Source organism: Ptychodera flava, chromosome 1, assembly GCF_041260155.1.
Source record: "Ptychodera flava strain L36383 chromosome 1, AS_Pfla_20210202, whole genome shotgun sequence".
Classification (NCBI taxonomy): domain Eukaryota; kingdom Metazoa; phylum Hemichordata; class Enteropneusta; family Ptychoderidae; genus Ptychodera; species Ptychodera flava.
This window is the reverse complement of record NC_091928.1, coordinates 3,095,958-3,117,181: the sequence shown is the minus strand read 5'-3', so window position 1 is coordinate 3,117,181 and position 21,224 is coordinate 3,095,958. Positions and strand designations below refer to the sequence as shown.

General features: G+C 37.9%; 2 protein-coding genes across 2 annotated transcripts; one reads left to right on the top strand and one right to left on the bottom strand.

Moving 5' to 3' along the window:
• The first annotated feature begins 403 nt into the window (after window positions 1-403).
• Window positions 404-15,468, top strand: LOC139119087 (uncharacterized). Its single transcript, XM_070682757.1, has 6 exons — window positions 404-495; window positions 9,182-9,291; window positions 11,454-11,662; window positions 13,027-13,776; window positions 14,186-14,294; window positions 15,260-15,468. Exons 1-6 carry the CDS (start codon window positions 428-430, stop codon window positions 15,406-15,408), a joined length of 1,395 nt encoding a protein of 464 aa, XP_070538858.1. The 5' UTR covers window positions 404-427; the 3' UTR covers window positions 15,409-15,468.
• A 2,782-nt stretch (window positions 15,469-18,250) lies between these two features.
• On the bottom strand, window positions 18,251-20,833 carry LOC139149382 (homeobox protein vex1-like). The gene is made up of 3 exons (XM_070721154.1): window positions 20,590-20,833; window positions 20,034-20,422; window positions 18,251-18,301 (listed from the first exon to the last, which is right to left on the bottom strand). Exons 1-3 carry the CDS (start codon window positions 20,831-20,833, stop codon window positions 18,251-18,253), a joined length of 684 nt encoding a protein of 227 aa, XP_070577255.1.
• Window positions 20,834-21,224: the final 391 nt, after the last annotated feature.

Sequence of the window (21,224 nt, the reverse complement as noted above, 5' to 3'; positions counted from 1 at the left end):
ATGTGATCATCAAATTTACATTTGCTCTTATCAATTGACAACACATTTAATATTACTTTAATATTACTTTTGCTGGCATTTCTTTGACTCGTGAAGAAATTCATCATAGTCCTTACTGCGAAATGTCAGCCTTGTTTTTACTGTCAATTTTTATTGTTTTCTCATAAAACAAATGAATGTGTGAAGGTGTGACTGAAAATGGCTTCAGATATAATGAGAAGTCTTCTTTTGAACTTCAAGAGAGTTCCCTTTTGATAGAAAAGACATTTTTGACAATGTAGTGTACCAGTATTTTCCTTTGCTATATGGTTGAACTTTAATAACATTGTGCTGGAGCATAACTCAATTAGAAGACTCACACTTGACTATTTATCATAGTTCTTGCTTTTCTTCACAGGGTGATACCAGTTCATCTCTAACTATACCTATGTACATACAAGATGACAGGTTGACCCTTGACCTCCAGGACAGAGCTCAGAGACTTCTTGAAAAGAGGTAAAGTATGACATTTTGCCATGTATAACATTTCATTGTCATGGCCAACTATTGTAATGCAATGCCAGTGTACAGAGGGATTTTGTTTATATCTTCCATCCCCAAGTTATGTCTCTATCATTCTCTATCCTAAAGTTGAATCTATACATAGACACATGGGGAGAAACGGTTGAAGCATATCTGTTATGAGAATATTGCAGTATAGTAGTCATGTGCATGTACCATACACATGGGATTTTGTGATTTTTGGAGAAAGAAACGAAAAACAATTATATAGCTTGTACGTAGATAGATGGTAATATTTTCAATGCTTCAAATCTGGAAAAAGTTGCAATACAGAAAACTTTCTGCCTTTTCTGCTTGATTTGTATCCAATAAAGAAATGCTTTCAGTTGGCTGGCTTGAAATGGTGTACAATACAGCACAGGAATAATTCTAATTTGATAAAGCTTGTGAACCTGTGAAAATCAAAATCTTACTTAAAGGGATAGTCCACCCAAACATCAACCTGCCTTTAAAAGTTGAAGAGGATTATTTTTGTAACATTTATGATGAAAAGATGAAAAATGTGCTGTTCATTCTCCGAAAAATAGATGTTTTATGAACTGATGTGTATGACGCCATTTTAGCGATATGGAAACGCCACCTATCGGAATTCCTCAGAGAGGCTTGACATTTGATGACGTAAAGTTTTCGTGTTTGGTTGAGGAAGTTAGGGGGTATCGCTAGGGGGTCTGATCTACCGTACGTTTGTATTGAGCTGCTGCCCACGATGCTGAAGTTATTTTCGTATTCGTTTTCGTATTCGTTTTCGTATTCGTATTCGTATTCGTATTGGAGTCACTGACAAAATTTTTTATTTTTAGTCCAAATTTCGTACATATTATATAAAAGTTCTGTCTTTACAGAACTTAAAGCTTTTTATATGACAATATATCAATACTTCAATATTTGAGAATGTAAGTTGAAAAAGATCCAATCTTTTTAGGCCCTAGATTGAAAGATATCGTTGCTATAATTAGAGGAGAGATTTTAAAAACAAACGGCCAGTACACAGGCACTCCTTAGCCGGGTAGTCTGTTGAATAGATCGATTTTCGGTTCGATCTATCGATCCCGTAGTCGATATGCGCGCCATTGTAACCCAAATCCTCACTAGGTTACAGTGGCGGGCATACTGACCACGGATCGATAGATCGAGCCGAAAATCGATCTATTTAGCAGACTACCAATCTATTAGCGCCTGTGGGCCAGTAGTAGTCTTTGGAGGAAAGATTTTTTAAACAAACATCATTTTCGTATTCGTATTCGTATTCGTTTTCGTATTAACTTTATCACAACAACCAACTTAAACATTCTGTTGATATCATTAGTATCGATAATGGAAATTTAGCCGACCCGCCCAATTTGACGAGTTGTAAACTTAAAGGTAATTTTCTTGTTTTAAACTGATATCTCTGAGAAAGTGATTAAACGACAGTGAATGCAGGGCTCAACGTTATCGCATGCCCTAAGTCGATGACATGCTATATTTAGACTGCTGTCGCAAAGAAAATATCATCTCATATGATGTGGAAAGCGTCATAAAAGAAAACGAGATGAATAAAATGGTATCATAATGTCCCGATCGGTACATTTGTTTCCCTAATAAAGATTAATTAATGTGTGAGCTGTTGTCAGAGTCTTTATTTCAGTACGGCCCATCTCTTTTTCTTTCCTTGCGTTTGCGTCAACTGTCATTGCCAGAACATGTTGATCACTTGCGTTATGATAAGATACACCAGAATGCATGGAAATTAATTTGTCTCGCGAAATATCGAGAAATACCTGTATTCTATGATAAATAGACTCAGCTAGTCTAGTAGCTGTCGCAACTGGCTCGATCGGTTTCCGTCATTTGTTACTGTGCGATCCACTGTTAGTGTTACGCAGTTTGCCCCGCTCTACAACTCCGTTCTGCAGGTCACTCCGAAACTTTCAGCAGTACTATTTTGGGGGACCAATTAAGCCGCTAGCCGTAGATAGCTCCTTTTTTCAACAAAAACTCTGAATAGAAATGCAGCAACTATCAACTTTCGATAGATATTTTGTAGGCAAGAGAACAAAACTCAAACGTATATGCGCATTTAATCCTAGCTGTGATATCGCAGCGGACTTGTGGCGTGTATCGAACTCGCTCGGGACATTGAGGTCATCGCCACAGTCCATGGTCTGTTCTCTACTACCTCCATGGTTCGATAATTGCAGTCGCTACCCGGCAGATTTGCCATGATATTTCAACAAAGTTGCTTGCTATTTAGATCTAGCTGAAAACAAAAACCTTTATGAAACAGGATAATCCAGTCCAAGCTTGATGAAATCGATGCTTTGATCTGCTTTCCAAAGGACGATTTCCGGAAATGGTCTAGCCGGTCACATGCCACTGACGCAAATATTCATTACGCACGTGAACGCATGAAACATGTTGCAGTTACTGGTTGCTTGTTTTCCCTTGTCAGCTATATTTTGATGACATTTTATGCTGGGATTATGATTGGTTCATTTGAAATGATGTGACAGCACTAATACTGCTTCTGATACTTGATTGGATTGTAGTAAAATTTATCATCAAATTCATGGGATATTTTGACAGATCATTCAAGATAACATCAGCAGACACATTGGCAGCGCTGTGCAGAGGAGAGAACGCGCTCAAACCTCTGAGTAACTCCGCTCAACGGCTATGCTTATTCAATGCGTATTTTGGGGTCGTGGCCTTTCAGGACAATGCTCCGTGAACACTGAGCGAATATATGTTGTATTTGATCACGTATACGGTATGGAGAAATGTCTTGAAAAAAATTCAGTCGCAATCTCATAAAATTTGGTCGCCTATGCAACTGAAAATGGTCGCTACTTTGAGCCCTGATTGAATGTAATACATGAATTATCGGTCGGTCCGGTTTTATGTATAATACTGCTCACATCTTTGCTCTGAAAGATAAACTACCTATTGTCATTGATTTATGTTACTTTCTCCCCTGTAGCAGCACGTACAACTTAGTCGTAACTTGCAATTTCGTAATTTTTGCCTTACCGCATTCCCTGAGTTTTTTAAAGTATTGTATTGTATTGTTATTATAATTTATTTCAGGTCTACGTAGAGCCATATCAAATCAAGTGAAATACTTGAAATACAAATTGTAAATGGATATGATCATTCTGAAGTGAGTCCAAAAGGATGACCGGATATAACAATTTTCACATTTTTTTATTCAGATGGTGTCCTAGACAAGTCCCCCGTTCATCATAGCTTTCAACAGTCACCCGTTTTGCAGCGCCTCACAAAAATCTGCCCTCCCCGCAAAACAATGGTACAGTCCAGGGCAGCTCCTTTGCATCCGCTCTCACGTGTCCCATTACTTGGCACTGACCACCTGATTTCGGGGTGCATCCAGCTGCCCGGTCAAGAGACATTGGCAAGCGAAGATGCTGCCTTACCAGATCCCAACCGATTTTAAGTATTTTTTTCAAATAAAATGAAGTGAACAAAATTCTTTAAAATCTACAAATGCAAATTTATGTAAATTTAACCAAATTTGGCAGATAAAATTACGAATCAAATTATCACAATATTTAAACCTCAGTAAATATCGTATATTGCACGTTTCATACCTGAAACCTGGACTAAAAATAACAATTTCTGTCAGTGACTCCAATACGAATACGAATACGAATACGAAAACGAATACGAAAACGAATACGAAAATAACTTCAGCATCGTCTGCTGCCCCATGGATACACTTTGCCTCCAACCTTATAACTTTGAACCGGAATTCAGCGTTGCCGAACTCTAGATAGGATTTCGAACTTGGTGTTTCCGACGAATACACGGACACATCGATAAATTCAGAAGTAAAAAGAAGGGCACATGGCTCAACCAGTTACCGAAGGAAGCTGTACAAGCATGGCTCTTTTGGTAGCTCCATTATAAGTAACAACGTTACGGGAGGCCATGTTTGGAGCTGAACCACGGTCCCCCACCGTGGTTGAACACATCTTCAATATCGCCTGGTGACAAAACGAACTCAACTTGCCAAAATGATTGCCTATTTGGGCAAAAGATTTTGATCAGCATTGCAAGCTAGCTGCTATCACTTGAAAAAAAAACGATGTTGGATTTCAAACGCCCGAAGAAAACTGTATGACGACATTGCTCCGCCTATTTCGCCATTACAACGCTGGTTTTAAAATACGGTTAACTCTTTTTATGACAAAGAATGGTTATCGAAAATTGCCGATTCAAAGTATAAGTTTTTCAGTTACATATAGAAAAAGAATGAACGAATGACGAGATAATTCAAAGCACCGTTCTCCATTGGAGAGGGAGGAGACACAAAGCGGACGACCGGAAACGACTCATCTGTCCGACTCTAATGGAGTGTCCCTCATCTAACAAACAATAGTTATATATACACACTTTCATGTTCTCCGGGGCACTAAATTAAACTTCAAACACACTTTCTTGTTCAAGGGGGCACTAAATGAAATTTCAATTTATCCTTTCAAAGTACAGTTATAAAACACACTGAAATTTTCCCGTTCTCACAACTCACATTGAACAATCTGGTTACTTCAAACGTAAGTTACCGGTAATTAGAAACCGCCACGGAGGTAAGAAGAGATCGCGAATCCGAGTAGCCGTTTTCTGCTGTCAACTTGGTGCAGTATTGGAAAAAATAATTGAGAATTGTCAAAATCTGAAAGCCACGACCAGTTATTAGGAAAACTTTTGGGAAAAATTCAACACTTTACAGCAACGTCCGGGCGACAGGTCGTGGAGAGTAACCGAAAAAATCACAAGCGTGAAAGTCTACCCCGACTTCACCACCGGTCGTGGACAAAAAGTCAGAAAAAATTCAACACTTTACATTTATGAACTGGCGACCGGTCATGAAAAAACAAAAAGAGGAAAAAACAACAACTGAAGGCCTTGACCTGGCGACCAGTCGTGGAGAAAAATTACTGACAAACGTCTAAATCTGAAAATCACGACCTCACAACCGGTCTTGTGGAGAAAAATTGTAAAAAAATCAATGGCACTTTAATGCCACAACCTGGCGACAGATCGTGGAGAGAAAATAAAAAAAAAACAGTCATTAACTTGAAAGCCATTTCTTCACGGTCGTGGAGAAAAATTACTGAAAAAAGTCTAAAGCCTGAAAGCCACGACCTCGCGGCCGGTGTCGGAGAAAAATGTCGGCAAAGCAGCCACGAACGTGACCTCGCGACCGGCAGTAGAGAAAAATTACAGAAAAAAGGAATGAAATAAACTGCCTTTCGACAGATTGGGGGTGGGAAGGTGGCAAAATTAAAAAGTCATGTACTATTTATAGCAGTATGGAAAGAAAGTAGCTCTGAGAAAAAAAATCTGAATCACGGTTACTCTACGCTTCAAGAGTAACGGTGTCTGATTAGCCTGACTGAGAAACGTAAAATATATTCGATCACACATATTGAGTATCTGATTCCATTTTCCACTCTTGAACTTAAAGTTTTTAGGCTAAATGATGTTATTATAAGTGCTGCTGAGGTTGAGTGGCGTGTTTGAATTACGATACGATGCATTCTGATCTTTGGCGCGGCGTAATTACGTGGAAATTTCTAGAAACCTTACAACAGAGAGCCTCGTTTTCAGTACAATCCAACATGGTCGTAAGAACGGTCTTGTAGCGTGCTTATATAAAACGTTGGTTCATTTGGACCATGTGATTAGTTATTTCGGGAAAATCCCTTGTAATTCCGCACTAGCAACGAAGTAACGAACTTCACTTACTGCTTCTTGTTTTTATTTATAATTTAGTGGCAAATTGCTCATTATTTTTTCGACGCCACAAAAATATGGCTTGCTGCCGTGGTATCGTCGACAAATTTAGCTGTGGGTCCATAGCTGTGGTGTTTTCAGACGGGGTTCCTGCCTTTTACGGGCTGGTTTTGAATTTTATGATTTTAACCCCGCCAGCCCGTAAAAGGCAGGAATCCCGTCTGAAAACACCACAGCTATGGACCCACAGCTAAGACAAATTCAACCCACACACTGATGTCCGCGATAATAAAATTTACTTTGACGTGTCTATTTTTTCTAAAAGGAAGAAAAGACTTATTATGTCTGAAATTTTTCCGACATCAATGAAAGTTGTCATCAACGCATCTTCTTCTTTCTCGAACTCTTTTGCACCAATTCTTGGTTCCAAATAACGTTCAACATACGGATCGTTTCCGGTGACGTCACGCGTGGGTGCTAGTTGCGTTGATGCGGTTAAACATTCCCGAGCAAAAATAAAACTTTCTGATTTCAACTGATCACGCAAACTTTATTATGTTTTATATATCAATGCGATGTCATCAACAACAAGAACAAGAATAATAAGACTAGTAAACTATTTGTAGGAAAGATGATCCCAAAAAACTCTCCGGCGGTTCAGAAAAATCATAAATATTAAACCATTAACCTCTTTCTCAATTGTGGCATATCCTTGATTATTTTGAGGCATGGTGTTACATACCTTTGCCATTTCCCATTGCATATATATCTACATTCCACAGGATGGTTACCATAGGATTGTATTTTTAGCCTTGTCTGCATTCCTATATTCCTAAACCGCTGTTAACACATATAAAACAAGTAAATGAGCCCTAAGTTCCATAAGTTTAGTTTATAGCGAGCGCAGCGAGAGCGGCCGAAGGCCGCTCGCGAAGCGAGCATTAAGACTAATGCGTGTACAAGAAATTTAGAATGGAATCTCTATATACCTACGAGTTTGAAAAGAGAGCACAGTTCCATGGAGGCGGCCATTTTGAATACTTTTACACGGATTGCGTGAAATTAAAGATATCATCTACCACAAAAACTACTCGACAATGTGTATTGCCGACAAAAGAATCTCTCTGTTCCGAAGAAAATGTGAAATTTGTTTCAAAATGACTATTTTCGATCACTTTTGAAGGCCCGGATCGGTCATCACTAGGCGCCGCCATTTTGAAACAAGCCTACTCTCGCGAGAACGAACGGTCAACTCACGCGAGAATTAAAAATAGTGTGGTGACAGCTAGCTACCGACGGGAATATCAAGTACGTGTTTTACATTAGACTGCCTCTGTTCCCGCCCCTGTTTAATATAATAAACTGATCGAAATCATATAATTTACCACTTTTAAATAATTTTCGTTAGTGAACTTGGCATTTCCGAGTTAAATTGCTATAAATATTATTCTAGAAAACAATTGACAACAATTCAACCTCAACGAGTCAATGGCTAAGTTTTGCTGCAGTACAGTAGCTCGAGGTTTTGCCTGGGTATTTGGGTCCGACCAAAATACCCAGTCAAAACCTCGAGCTACGGTACTGCAGCTATGGCTAAGTTATGAATCATGCATCAAACACAGAAATTAGCATGCTATTGCCTGAAAACATCAATGACGATATACATGTACTACGCTGCGCTCGCTCTCAGGTCAGACCTGTTACATATTAGTTCCTGCATCACTGACCTTTACTATTGAGTTGTTTTTGAACAAAAAGAAAATGTGTGATGACAAAATTTCACCTCTACCCTAAGGAATTATTATTCCCTTGAAATTGAACAGCCACGTTACATTATGTATATTAATCAGTAGTTTGGTTTTTCTAACTTCAACACTGCATAAATAGACTAGTTACGTACCCTCTGTGTAAAAGAGGAATTCAAAAATTGACAATATGGACAACTTTCAGATTGATCATCTAGCATGGCAGGACACTGATTTACAAGGATGTATGTCAATGGAAAGCAAATCACATTGTACACTGAAATGTCCTGATACAGTAAATAGAACTGATTCACATAGCCAGTGATTTGAGAACCATATAATCAGACTGAGATACAAGTTAGATGACATTACAGGCCTGAAATGTTCTGTGTTAATGGTTTACCTATTTTGAAATTCATCATTTTAATATTCAGAGTAAAGAATGTTCAATCATTGATAGATTCATTGCTTCATTAAGTGACAATCTGATGTGATCATTGATTGACTCATTGCTTCATTAACAGTGACAATCCAATCATTGATAGACTCATTGCTTCATTAACAGTGACAATCCGATCATTGATTGACTCATTGCTTCATTAACAGTGACAGTCTGATCATTGATTGACCCATTGCTTCATTAACAGTGACAATCCGATCATTGACTGACTCATTGCTTTATTAACAGTGACAGTCTGATCATTGACTGACCCATTGCTTCATTAACAGTGACAGTCTGATCATTGACTGACCCATTGCTTCATTAACAGTGACAGTCTGATCATTGATAGCCTCATTGCTTCATTAACAGTGACAGTCTGATCATTGATAGACTCGTTGCTTCATTAACAGTGACAGTCTGATCATTGATAGACTCATTGCTTCATTAACAGTGACAGTCTGGTCATTGACTGACCCACTGCTTCATTAACAGTGACAATCCGATCATTGACTGACTCATTGCTTTATTAACAGTGACAGTCTGATCATTGACTGACCCATTGCTTCATTAACAGTGACAGTCTGATCATTGATAGCCTCATTGCTTCATTAACAGTGACAGTCTGATCATTGATAGACTTGTTGTTTCATTAACAGTGACAATCCGATCATTGACTGACTCATTGCTTTATTAACAGTGACAGTCTCAGTGAACCAAGAGTTAGCTCAGAGGGACTTGGAAGTACCTCAGCAACCACAAGCACATATCAAGATCCTGGGTCCAGTCAAGTATATCACTCTATCCAGGGTAAGTAATATTTATACTTTATTTCAGCAAGACAGAGAGATGTCATCTAGTAACACCATTTCAGTTATATTTGTTTTATTGAAGACATACACTTCATACTATCAATGTATTGTACTGAATAACACAACCTTTAGTCATCATCTATCACAACTCTGAGTCCTAGTTCTCATTTGTTGACAAACACTACTCATTTAGATGATGCTTTTTTCTGGCATAGAAATGCCAAGAATGATGTCATCAATGTGTCCTCAGTGCTGTGTCAGTGCATTGTCATAGTAACTAGCAATCATTAACTTTTCAAGTAGAATGCATCTCCAAGTCATTGTTTTGAAAACTCAAATGTTTACAATACTTTTCTACTTGTTGTTTGGACTCATTTTAAGTACAGCAGCCATTGGGTATTTCAAATATCAGTAAATTCTAGGCATTATTTTTGTCTTTCTTATCCCAAACTTTGTAAGATGGACCTTTGAGTTTTATTTTTGATCACAAATGAAAATGGTTTAATATAAAAGTTTCCTTGAAAATGTTCATTTTTATAGTTCATACTACCTTAACATGAATCAACATTAACCACTATGATATCAATGAGTGGTGATCCTTTCAGGTGAATATCTCTGTTTATTGACTCCATTCAAGATAGTGATCCTTTCAGGTGTATATCTCTGTTTATTGACCCCATTCAAGATAGTGATCCTTTCAGGTGTATATCTCTGTTTATTGACTCCATTCAAGATAGTGATCCTTTCAGGTGTATATCTCTGTTTATTGACCCCATTCAAGATAGTGATCCTTTCAGGTGTATACATGTATCTCTGTTTATTGACCCCATTCAAGATAGTGATCCTTTCAGGTGTATACATGTATCTCTGTTTATTGACCCCATTCAAGATAGTGATCCTTTTGGTGTATATCTCTGTTTATTGACCCCATTCAAGATAGTGATCCTTTCAGGTGTATATCTCTGTTTATTGACCCCATTCAAGGTTACTATTGATATATTGACCATATATTCCTTGATGTTAGTATCAAAATTTGTTGGTTGACTTCTGCAAGTTAGTTTGGAGAAGGTGTGGTTTTATTTTCACCATATGGTTGTCAGCAATTGCAAGAAAAATCTGAAAGGGACAGTCAGTGTAAATAGAACAGAATATACAGTAACAACAAAATTCTCATTGCTCATACTGATATTTTCAGACTTTATATGATTGCTTCATGAGAGGCAACTTTATATTTTACTTCAAAATGAAGGTAAACTTCCAACATTGCACATTGAGTCAGAATTCATTAATACTATATTGCCCATTGTGGTAAGTTTGAGGATTATTTCTACTCCATGACACCCAGGTCACCTACAAAGTGAAATCAGGTTTCACTGCATTGAATCAGATGACAGTGATTGAAGATTTCAACAGATCCAATTGATTTTTACTCACATTTGGTATACCAATGTGAGTTATCATATAAGCTGAATTGATTTGCATGTCTGTATATTTGTGGGTATGTGTGAATGTATGTCCGTCACACACAAAGGCTCCCATACCGCCAAAGGTACCGTCTCAGTATTTGGTGTACAGGTAGATGAAGGGGTTGAGATGTGAATTTGTTCAAATGAACACATCGGTGTCAAAAATGTGCAAATTAGGTAAGAAAAAGTGAAATCCTGCAAATGTGCAGGAGTGGTGGCAGGCTAACTGACTTGACTCATTTCCTGTCATTGTTTATGAACTGTTACATATTAACAGACTGCTGAAACCATAGACAGAAGAGGGGAGGAAGACCATCAGTAGAGGGGAGGAAGACCGTCTATGGTCAAACTAAGAGGGCGCTAGCTGCCTTTCTGCTATGCATGTTGCTAAAGTTGACATCCAGTACCTAAAGTTTCAGACCTTATTTACTTTTGTCATTCTTGTTTTTCTGGTTTAAATATTTCTTGTTGTTTTTCTGGTTGTACTGTGCAGAAATCATTGTCATAACATCAACGTAGAATTTTCCTGCACTGACAGATAGAAACAACATTTATTGTTGATCTTTGGTACCCATACTGGTATATACCGGTACCAATTTTGATCAAATGTGAGCGACACCGTATAATTGCGGTATTTTTATAGTATATGATAGTGAAATCTTCCATTCATTTATTCTCAACATAATATTCACAGACAAAGAAAATGTTCCAAGATACAGCATAGCCCAGGGTCAATCTTACAGACCCAGAGCTAAACTAGCTCCTGAAGATGACATCCTGTACCAGTGGAGACTCAGAAGAAAGTTAGAAGTTGCTAGGCAACAGAGTGTTGACCCTACAAGACCAATCCTTGGGTCAGGTCGAAGGTCACCACCTGTGAAGCTCAGTCCACAAAAGTCAAAGGTCACAGAACTTCCTTCTGTTATTGTAACATATTGGCCGCCCAAGGGATGGTGCTCATGACAGTAATATTGATGATACCCAAGCCAAAGGCGAAGGTATCAGTATTACAGTCATGGGCACAAGCCTTATGGCAGGCTACAAATTTTGGTCTTGCCCTTGCTATTATGTGTTGTTAAGTTTATTACACTAAAAAAACACTTTGTGTTTGAAACTGCGTAGAATGTAGTCAAATGTTGTAACTCGCCACAGTGAAATGCTCCATTTCTTGCTCAGTCAACATATATATTGAGTTGATTGTCAACTTAAAATAATGTCTAAAAAGGAAGACTGTTCTTTGTAGCTTTTCTGGTGTACTTACTGTACAATTGTGCTAAAATGTTGTCAAATTGAAACCACCTTTTTGAAGCTATGACTTTTCAGACAAAACCCAAACAATGCACATGATGACATGGTACGCACTGAAACGAGAAGCGGTATTCCAGAATGCGGAAGCAGGCTATATCAGTGCATGGACCAGGCAATATCACCAAGCCATATTTTATCACTTTTTGTTCTACCAGTATATCACAGGATAATATATAGTGTGTATTAATTCACCCTACTGCTGATGCAGTTATTCAAGTAGGTACAGGAAACAATAAACACAATGCTGTAGAATACAGCACTCTGGGCAATGGAAGGGACCAATGTATGTAATGTGGATTTCTCAAAGCATACTCTAATCAAGGCAGAATCAGACAGATAATAGTTTTCAACATTGTGTTTTAGACACTGATAGTGCAGTGCATACTTACATCTGTACCATACCTAACACATCACAGCGATTAAGTTTTCCTCAGTCAATACTTGCTGGTACACTTTAACATAACACTGTGCCGGTATTGATGTGACACTATTCATACAGCCTTGCCTTGTTTTAAACAAACTTTACTCAGTCTGATGTATTGCACAATCAAAGGGTGATCAAGTGAGACTGTCATTGTCTTTTCATACCTTCCTATCGTTCAGAAAAAAGCTTATACTGGAGTGAAATGTACACTCAGTCTAGTCATTGTTGTGTTCTATTGACATAGTGCAATATTTATCAATAGGATGATAGATCAAATGAAAAACACTCTTTAAAGGCAGATTTCAGTAGAAACATATCTTCCCATACCCACTTATGGTCAGGATTTTGTTTGTCCTGCTGTAAAGCTTGACTGTAGGGTTTCATTTATTGCTGGCCAGGTAACCAAATATTGCCAAGAGTGATAAAAATCAGTTTTTCGCAATCATCGAGCAAGACAGAATCAACAAGCAAATGCTTGACATTAATCTGGATGTCTGAAGGCTTTACAGTTTTATTGGTTTATATTTTGATACAGGACTGGACTGCCGATGATGATGTGGACACCAAGCTGTCAGAATTCAGACAAAGGATGGCTCAACAGAGAGACTTGGCTGGGATACACTTGGCCAACAGGCAGCCAGTCAAGACACATGGAAAAGACCCTGAGATGGAGAACAAAGGAATTGATCCCATTCCACAAAGTATTGCCACCCAGACATCTCCTAGAGAAGACCAAACTACTATCTCTGATCAGCAAAATGAACATAGAGTGGAAAGTACTGCTTCTGAACAAAGACATGATTCACCACCAACAAGACTTTACAGGACACCTGTGAAACAGAAAGTATCTGAACATTCTCAGCCTCCCATTGCCAGTCCTCATATTCATCACTATGATGAATCTGGAGATGAAAATGAAGTCACTCCACACCTTCATCTTATGTGTGACCTCTTGCCATGTCCCCATCAGGTCACAGGTGAAGGGTCAACTCAAATCACACTATCCCCTCCGAGATCACGTAAAGCCGCTTTGGAGAAACCTACTGCAAGCACTTCAAGAGAGGGACTGAAATTCACTGAACATGCCAGTCCAAGTAAGGCATCCAAACAATTAGATTTTGAAGACCGTGGTGAGGATGAAGGGAAGTACATCAGTGGAGACACACAGACACAGGGTACAGAGAAAATGAAGAAAACTAAACTACCAACTGGAAGAGATGTGCAAGCAACAACAAGCACTCCAAAAACTGTACCAGGTTCTCCAATCAGTACAGCTATTGGTCAGGTAAAATTAGGATCATTTTCAATCAATGTCAGCCAGCAAAAGTTCTTCATAATTAATAAATTTCCACAATTAATCTTGTAATATGATGGTCCTACATTGGTTCAGTCTCATTGTTTCTAATCGGAACATTGGACCTACACATTTGCTAAACAGCGGTGAAAGTTATAGTGTTGTCATTGAACAGCAAGATTTGTTTGCAGATCTGAGATTTTCATGTGAAAAGACTTGTAACAGTTACATACTATGATGTTGTATGTAATAGTGAGCAGTGATGACACTGATCAATAAATGTAGATAGGATTTCCAGTGGTTTTGGGTACAAAATGATTAAGTTCCTTATCACAACAAAAGAAATCTGCTGATGTGATAGTACAGTAAATTGAAACCATGTATTTGTTATGTTTTGAAGGTTGTAGGAAGTAGGCTGTTTACAAGCCCTCACAAGTCTGAGCATTCTTCACCTCGTTCCAGCATGGACAGCTTACCCACAATGCAATCAACACAAAGACAAGTAGAAGGTAAGATGCATTACACTTGGTCAACAAACTTTCTGAGAAGTACCGGTAACAAATTAATACAAGATTGATTCACATGAAGTAAATGGCTTGCAATCCAGTCATTCAGTGTCTTGATATTTTCATGCAGATAAGTCATGGTAGTTGTGACATCAATGGGTTAAACCAAGATATTTAATGGATCGGGTACAAACATGTGCAAACGTGCATAGAAGTACATGTGTTTCCATATGAATTTGTACACATGGGTTTGTTTGTAGTGGTATCATCAGTTTCACATGATCTCTTGATTTACTGAGTCACAGAACACTGTGCCGTCTTTTTATTGAAGAGTAGAACCATCACAGTTAACATTGTAGCATTGGTGTTAGTTAATGAGTTATATCACCAATCTATCAACTTTTGCCCAGACAAAATTATCAAAATGTCTCTAGTGAGCCCATTATGTCTCTGAAAATTTGAGATATCCAAAACAATCAGAAGAATTCTTATTGCAAACACAAGCATTCATATTTAGATAATTGATGGCCTGGCATTGAATAGATGACTTATTCAATCAAATGAAATGACAAGCTTTCTAGAAACTAATCATACATTCAAGTGAAACTGAACTTAGTAATCAGTAATCATGAACTATGACCTTATCAGGAGTGATGTGATTAACATTCCCTGTGCTAAGTTGATAGTTAAGAAATTTCCACACCAGATGCTGGTACAGTAGAGATTTTCACAAATTACTCCCCAACATTTCACTTGATCTAATTTGATCATTTTAAATAACATTTTAGTGTCTTTGGCTTTGGTTTGCCCGGTAAATCTACAAAGAATCTCTTCAAGATATGAATATATGCTGTATGAGTTTTCAACCCACATCTGTTGGTGCCAACACTTGAAGTACAGCCTATAATGTTGAGACACAGGTCAAATATTGGCTCACCACAGTGTCATCTTTGATATTTTCATTTCAGACGACACAGTAGTGATGTCATCGTCTGAGAGTGATGAAGACACGGAGGATGATGACCTTTTAAAATTACTCCACAGGAAAAGAACTCACTATGAAGATCAGCTGAAGCGTATTGATCAATTATTAGCTGAAAAATTACAAACAAATTAATGACTAGGGACATACAGTCTCAGAGATCATTTTCAGTTTTAGATGGTTGATACAATGATAACATTTATAATATAGACCAGCTCACTTACTGCACTCTTTCTGTCAGCAAGTTGTTCAATTCAAGAATAAACTACAAACAACTGAATAAAGTGAAATCATATCAAATCTTATTCTTCATGTCTACAAATGAGATATATTTGCTAGTCAGTGTTCACCACAGTTATTTTGCTAGTCAGTGTTCAACAGTTATTTCAAAGGTCATGGAACAGTGTAGAAAAGTCAATACCAAATGTTGCCTTCCACTCCACCATATCATTGGAAACAATGAGAGACTACCAAATACTACCAATACAATTTTCAATCAATTTCTTCAGCTACCTTTGTTTTCACTGCAAGACCAACCACACTAATGTTTGCTGCAGTTGCTATTTATTTGTCTCATCTTTTTGGACCAGTCTCATTTCATGTAGAAGAATCTCAGAAATAATCACTATAATTTGTTGCAATCTTTTGTCATTTAATTCAATGATTTGTAATAATGTATTTTTATAAAGAGAAGGAAGTAGATCTTGCATATTTGTCTTTGATGTTCATTGGTCCGTAATTTCTCACCTTAGTTGTTTCTGATGTACTAATATTATTTTCACATTGACCTTTTGACACTCCAGCGAGTATTACCGGTATGAACCTCTCAGTCTGACCATCAAATGTTTTTTTACATCACACTTAACCCTTACAGCAATGAAAAGTTCAGAATGAGATGGATATAGCTAATATATATGATTTATATTATTTACTCCCATCATGCATTGCAGAAAGGTTGGCATATCAAGGGTGTAGAAAATACCAATGCATTGTGGTCCAAATGAGATGTACGTTTGCTTTAAGAAGTCAAACATGGCATTTAGCTTTTATGGTTTAAAGGGATTGGGTTGTCGGAACTGCATGTATGCCACTTTCTTGTTCACAAACAATTTATTTTATTCATATCTAGATGCACCAAGTCAATATAGTTGCAACGTTTAAATTTTATATTCATTGTTAACAAACATGTTTTAACTTTCATCAACGGCCAACATAGCCTAGATACAGTGTCTACGTCGGTCGTAGGGGTCCCTTGCAACCTTTGACCAGAGTTCCAACGACCCCCTCCATTTAATGTTGTGTACTACTTCAAGCACACACATTTACACTGTGAAAATTGCACACCAACATGACAGTACACTAAATACTATTCAACCAACCTATTATATATTATTGCTCTGTCTTTCAAACCAGGAATTGTATTATTTTTACTTCAGCGACTGGGCCAATCACAATCTTGAACTTGGAACATTTCAAGTGGTCTCTGAGTTCATCTTAATTGTTTGAAAAGTGAACCTCACCAAACCACCATGTTAAGCAATCACTAAAACTGACATTGGATAAATTAAAACAGCTCTGATAGGATAGACTTTGTCAGCAATCCATCAACTGATATATGCATAGAACCATCACTATAGAATTTATCCTAACCCAGCCTGTGACTCCATTACCACTGTATGGCAGACCAACTTTGAAACGGAAAACAATAGGATGATGTCAACCTACAGTGGCAAGATGATGCATTGTTCAACATGTATGGACTGAGTTCAGCCTGTGACTCACTAGTTTATCAGTATGTGTACCTGATGATTTTATTTTAAAAATACTGTATTAAACTTAGAGTGCTATATTTGAGCCATAAAGCTCACCCAGCATTATATACCACAATATTTTGACCAGTTCACGACATATACTGGTATGCATGAGTGATAGTGAGTGCATATATGAAGTGAACTGGTCAAAATCGAGTATACCGTTGCTGGGTGTGATTTATTGCTATTATATCATAACAGTATATTGAAATTCTGGCGTGAACGTCAAAAAGATTTTTGCTCTTGCCGAGAGCCTACGCCTGTGCCAGCCGTGGTATATTGCAAATGTACCATGGTTCTTTTCACATCTTGACCAATCAGATCACTGTATTTGTGCCATCAATTTACTGGTATAGTATTGAAGTAGGAGACATTTCAATAAATTAACATATGATTTAAGGTGTTTAGAAATCTGCAGGATGCTACTTGTGAAGATGACTAGTCAATAAACCTACACAGATAATATATTTTCTCAAAAATATACCCATTTATTGGGAAGTAAAAAATAACAATATACATTTGCATCTCTTTTTAACATACATGATTTTTCCACAAAAGTTCTTTTATCATGAAAGTTTGGTTAACAGTCAATCAAAACATTTTTTGGCCAATCAGAATATCTGTTTCATTACTTGCTTTGAGTTTTAGCCAATGCAAAGAAAACACCGTAAGTTTATCAACATTCAACTGCAATAATTCCTTTTTTCAATTTTTGATTTTTCAACATCCAAAACCCAAAGTTCTTTTAGAACCATTCATTTCTCATCAATGAAAAGTAATATCTGTAACCTAATGGTTTCAAACTTTCTAAGCCAAAATGGAATACAATATTAAAATGTACTCATTTATAACAATAGTAGAAGGCACATATCAGTGTTTTAAATGTTCATTTAGTAATCAAATATCAAATTTTTTTCCCATGTTTTGTACAGGAAAACAGGTCATCAACTAATATTAAAGCTCTCATATTAAAAGACTTTCAACATTTTTGAAATAAATAACATTTTTTTCATCAACTCAAGCTGAGAACATACGGAACACTGTAAACACTACAGTCAACAAAACAACAACACTCTGAATATAACTCAACAGTAAACAAAACAACACTCCGAACATGTTTTGCATATATTGTCCCTTGAGGAATGAAGCTTGAAACTTGAAGGAGATTAAGATACTTGAGTTTTTTCTTCTGTAACTTTCTTCTTCAACTGCAACTTCTGTGAAAACAAACAGATGAAACTATAATGAGACGAAACTAATCAGACCGTTGACACAAGGAAAGCAAAGGACAGCAAAAGGCATTTTGTAATAATCAACATCTCTTCAACATTGCAACCACTCTTATCACTTGTCAAGTAATATTCCATCTGCGCCTGCTTATGGTGTGTACGTGTCTCAACTTCTCAGATTTTGTAGGGCTTGTGATTCCTACGCAGATTTTCAAGTGAGACACAGCTCATTGGCATCAAAATTACTGAGACAAGGATACGCACAAAAAGACTCGTTAGGACTTTCAAAAAGTTCTATGGTAGATATGATGACATTGTGGCCAAATATGACACCTCGGTCACTCAAATGATTAGTGACAGCATTCCCGGCTTTTGACTTATTACAGTGATTCATATCTTGTATCATTTCATACAATATTAAAACAATTTTGGGACCAATCCTGACGGGTGTAGCATGCTAGCAGACACCTGGTACCACCACTAACTATCAGTGGTTCAGGATGGTCCTACTTAAATTTGTAAATCATAATTGTCCCATGGACCTGGTAATATATTACCTGAATGGAAATGATTATTGGACCAGTTTAATGTCATATTATAAATAGTATTGAGAACTTTCTGTAAAATGTGACAATTTTGGTAATATTAATCTTTAATATCTATGCAATTTTTGAATTTTTTGGTGCTGTGTTGTTGGTAAGTTGGAGCTCAAACACAACAAACTGGTTCAATTTTGAGCTTCTAAATTTGACATACAGTGCATGCTTTATAAGCTTGAAATAAAGTGTTATATGATTGAGTTTACCTCACATTTTCAAAACTTTCAGCATCAAATCAAAATGTGCCCGTCACTGACAGTCAGAAAGCAGTTTTGGAAGCTTGGATGCTGTCTCTCTCTCCAGGATGTTTTTTCCGCCCCCAACACCACCAACACAATCTGAACTGTATTCCAACCCGGAGGTCGGTGTATTCTTATAGCGTTACAATTTAATCGGTATTCTCTTCCGAAACTTGTTTCAAGTTTACCGTATCTTCTCGGGTCGCGTTTTTACAGCCCGATCCGGATGAACATATGTAGGGAGGAAAATTTGATCAAAATGAATTCATCAAACTTGAAGACAAGCGTTCTGCGGTCAACGAAGGATTACCGTCAAAACTCTGTCTCAAACACGCACGGTAGTTCGCGGACAGGAACTCACCGTCATGGTACACTAAAGAAAAGGGTGTGACATGACGCTAATCAAAATGAAATGAAAAATTGCTACAAATTACTCAATTAAATCTTTCGATTTGGTCTATTTTTGAACATTATGCAACACTATACTTTTACAGCGTGCAGGTCAGGTGTTCTCAATTTTTGCGAGATTTTTGAGACAACGTTATTAGAAAATTAAATCGGGGGCTTATATAAAGCGTTCCAATCCAGTATGACCCCCTCCCCCACATTCTGGATTCTGGAAAGCGTTCTGCAATGTCTTTTATGTAGTAAACTTCAGAGACCAAACAGCAGAAAGAAAAAAGTTGGTTGCATGCATTGGAAGGTGATTTGTAATGTCTGAAACAAAGTCGTATTACTATTAATTTTCTAAGGTCAAAGAAAGGTTGATAAATATTGCATTTTACCCAACTTACATTGGATGACCTGTGACATAAAACTGGAACCAAGTTTCTCCCATGGTAACGTACTTCAAAAGTAATAGTTAGTTGTAGGTGCGCTTACCTTTTGTTTGGCCTTCATTCGCTTGTTTTGCCAGAAATTCTTTATTTGAGTTTCTGAAACGTCCAGGATCTTTGACAGTTCACGTCGTTCCTTCTTGTTGATGTAGCTCTTCTTGTCGAACTCTTCGTTCATGGTTTTGAGTTGTTTCTGGGTGAATTTGACCCGAATTCGCCTCCTGTAGTGAGTCGGGGAATTGGTACGCCGTTCTTGGTTTGAAGGTCGAACAACGACAGCGGACATCGGCGGCACAGAGCTTCGGAAGTCTTGCAGCGTATTAGCCTCAGGATGACGGTCACTGATTGCCTGGGATGTCAGAGGAAGTTGCTGATAGTTGATCGTTCTGCAGACATATGGTGAAGGATGAGACACGCGAGTACAATCCGCAACCACTGTAATGGCAGAGGTTTGAGTCAATGTTATTTATCGACAAGGTATCTTTTTAAAGTATAAGACGACATGCCGATTTCTGTCGAACAAGAAAAAAACTCTCTCTCTCTCTCTCTCTCTCTCTCTCTCTCTCATAAAATAATTTGCAGGTACGAGGCGTCTACGTTACCTGGCGTGGAGTGGAAGGCTTGGCTTGGCGGATGGAAAGATGTTGTAGTTTGGGGTGGTATAATTATCTGTGTCGCTACGATTCGGGGGAGGACAGCTGGCGATGATGTTGGTACCGACGCCGAAGAGACGACTGCGTCGTACGAAACAGTGAACGGTATCTGATGATGGTCTCTGCGATAATGATTGCTGCAGTGCGTGTGTGGATCGCTTGGTGCGATAAGATCCTCGACTCGGTACCCCATCTTCTTTTTCGGCGATCTAGTGCAGCAGCTAGGCCAGACGTTTGACGGATACGTTCCGTATTTTGGCGCGCAACTCCATGACGGCACTAAAGGCATCGATGGCACAGCGTAGCTCTCGTACAAACGTTGCGAACCATATTTCGCCGACTGAAAGCCAACTTTAGATGGCGAAGTCATTGTATCTTACAGAGTCGGAAGAAATCGTCGCAGTTGTCCTTTGATGAAACAAACCCTGAGTACTGTTATCACTTGTGTTCCGAAAGTAACTTTGGCATAAAAGTTTCCGATTCAATCATTTAAGGTGTCTGGGTCATCCCAAAGTGCTACCATAGAAACAAAGGGGTTCCTCAATATACACAATAAACGCATTCCAAAATTGAAGTGCTTTTCC

What these genes read in the sequence shown, in the direction of transcription:
- LOC139119087 (XM_070682757.1), top strand. Translation starts at nt 428, where the DNA reads ATGTACATACAAGATGACAGGTTGACCCTTGACCTCCAGGACAGAGCT. An exon ending in AGTATATCACTCTATCCAGG is followed by an intron (nt 9,292 to 11,453) that starts GTAAGTAATATT and finishes TAATATTCACAG; the next exon opens with ACAAAGAAAATGTTCCAAGA. An exon ending in TCAGTACAGCTATTGGTCAG is followed by an intron (nt 13,777 to 14,185) that starts GTAAAATTAGGA and finishes TATGTTTTGAAG; the next exon opens with GTTGTAGGAAGTAGGCTGTT.
- LOC139149382 (XM_070721154.1), bottom strand. Translation starts at nt 20,833, where the DNA reads ATGGGGTACCGAGTCGAGGATCTTATCGCACCAAGCGATCCACACACG. An exon ending in AGCCTTCCACTCCACGCCAG is followed by an intron (nt 20,423 to 20,589) that starts GTAACGTAGACG and finishes CTGCCATTACAG; the next exon opens with TGGTTGCGGATTGTACTCGC. An exon ending in GAATGAAGGCCAAACAAAAG is followed by an intron (nt 18,302 to 20,033) that starts GTAAGCGCACCT and finishes TTGTTTTCACAG; the next exon opens with AAGTTGCAGTTGAAGAAGAA.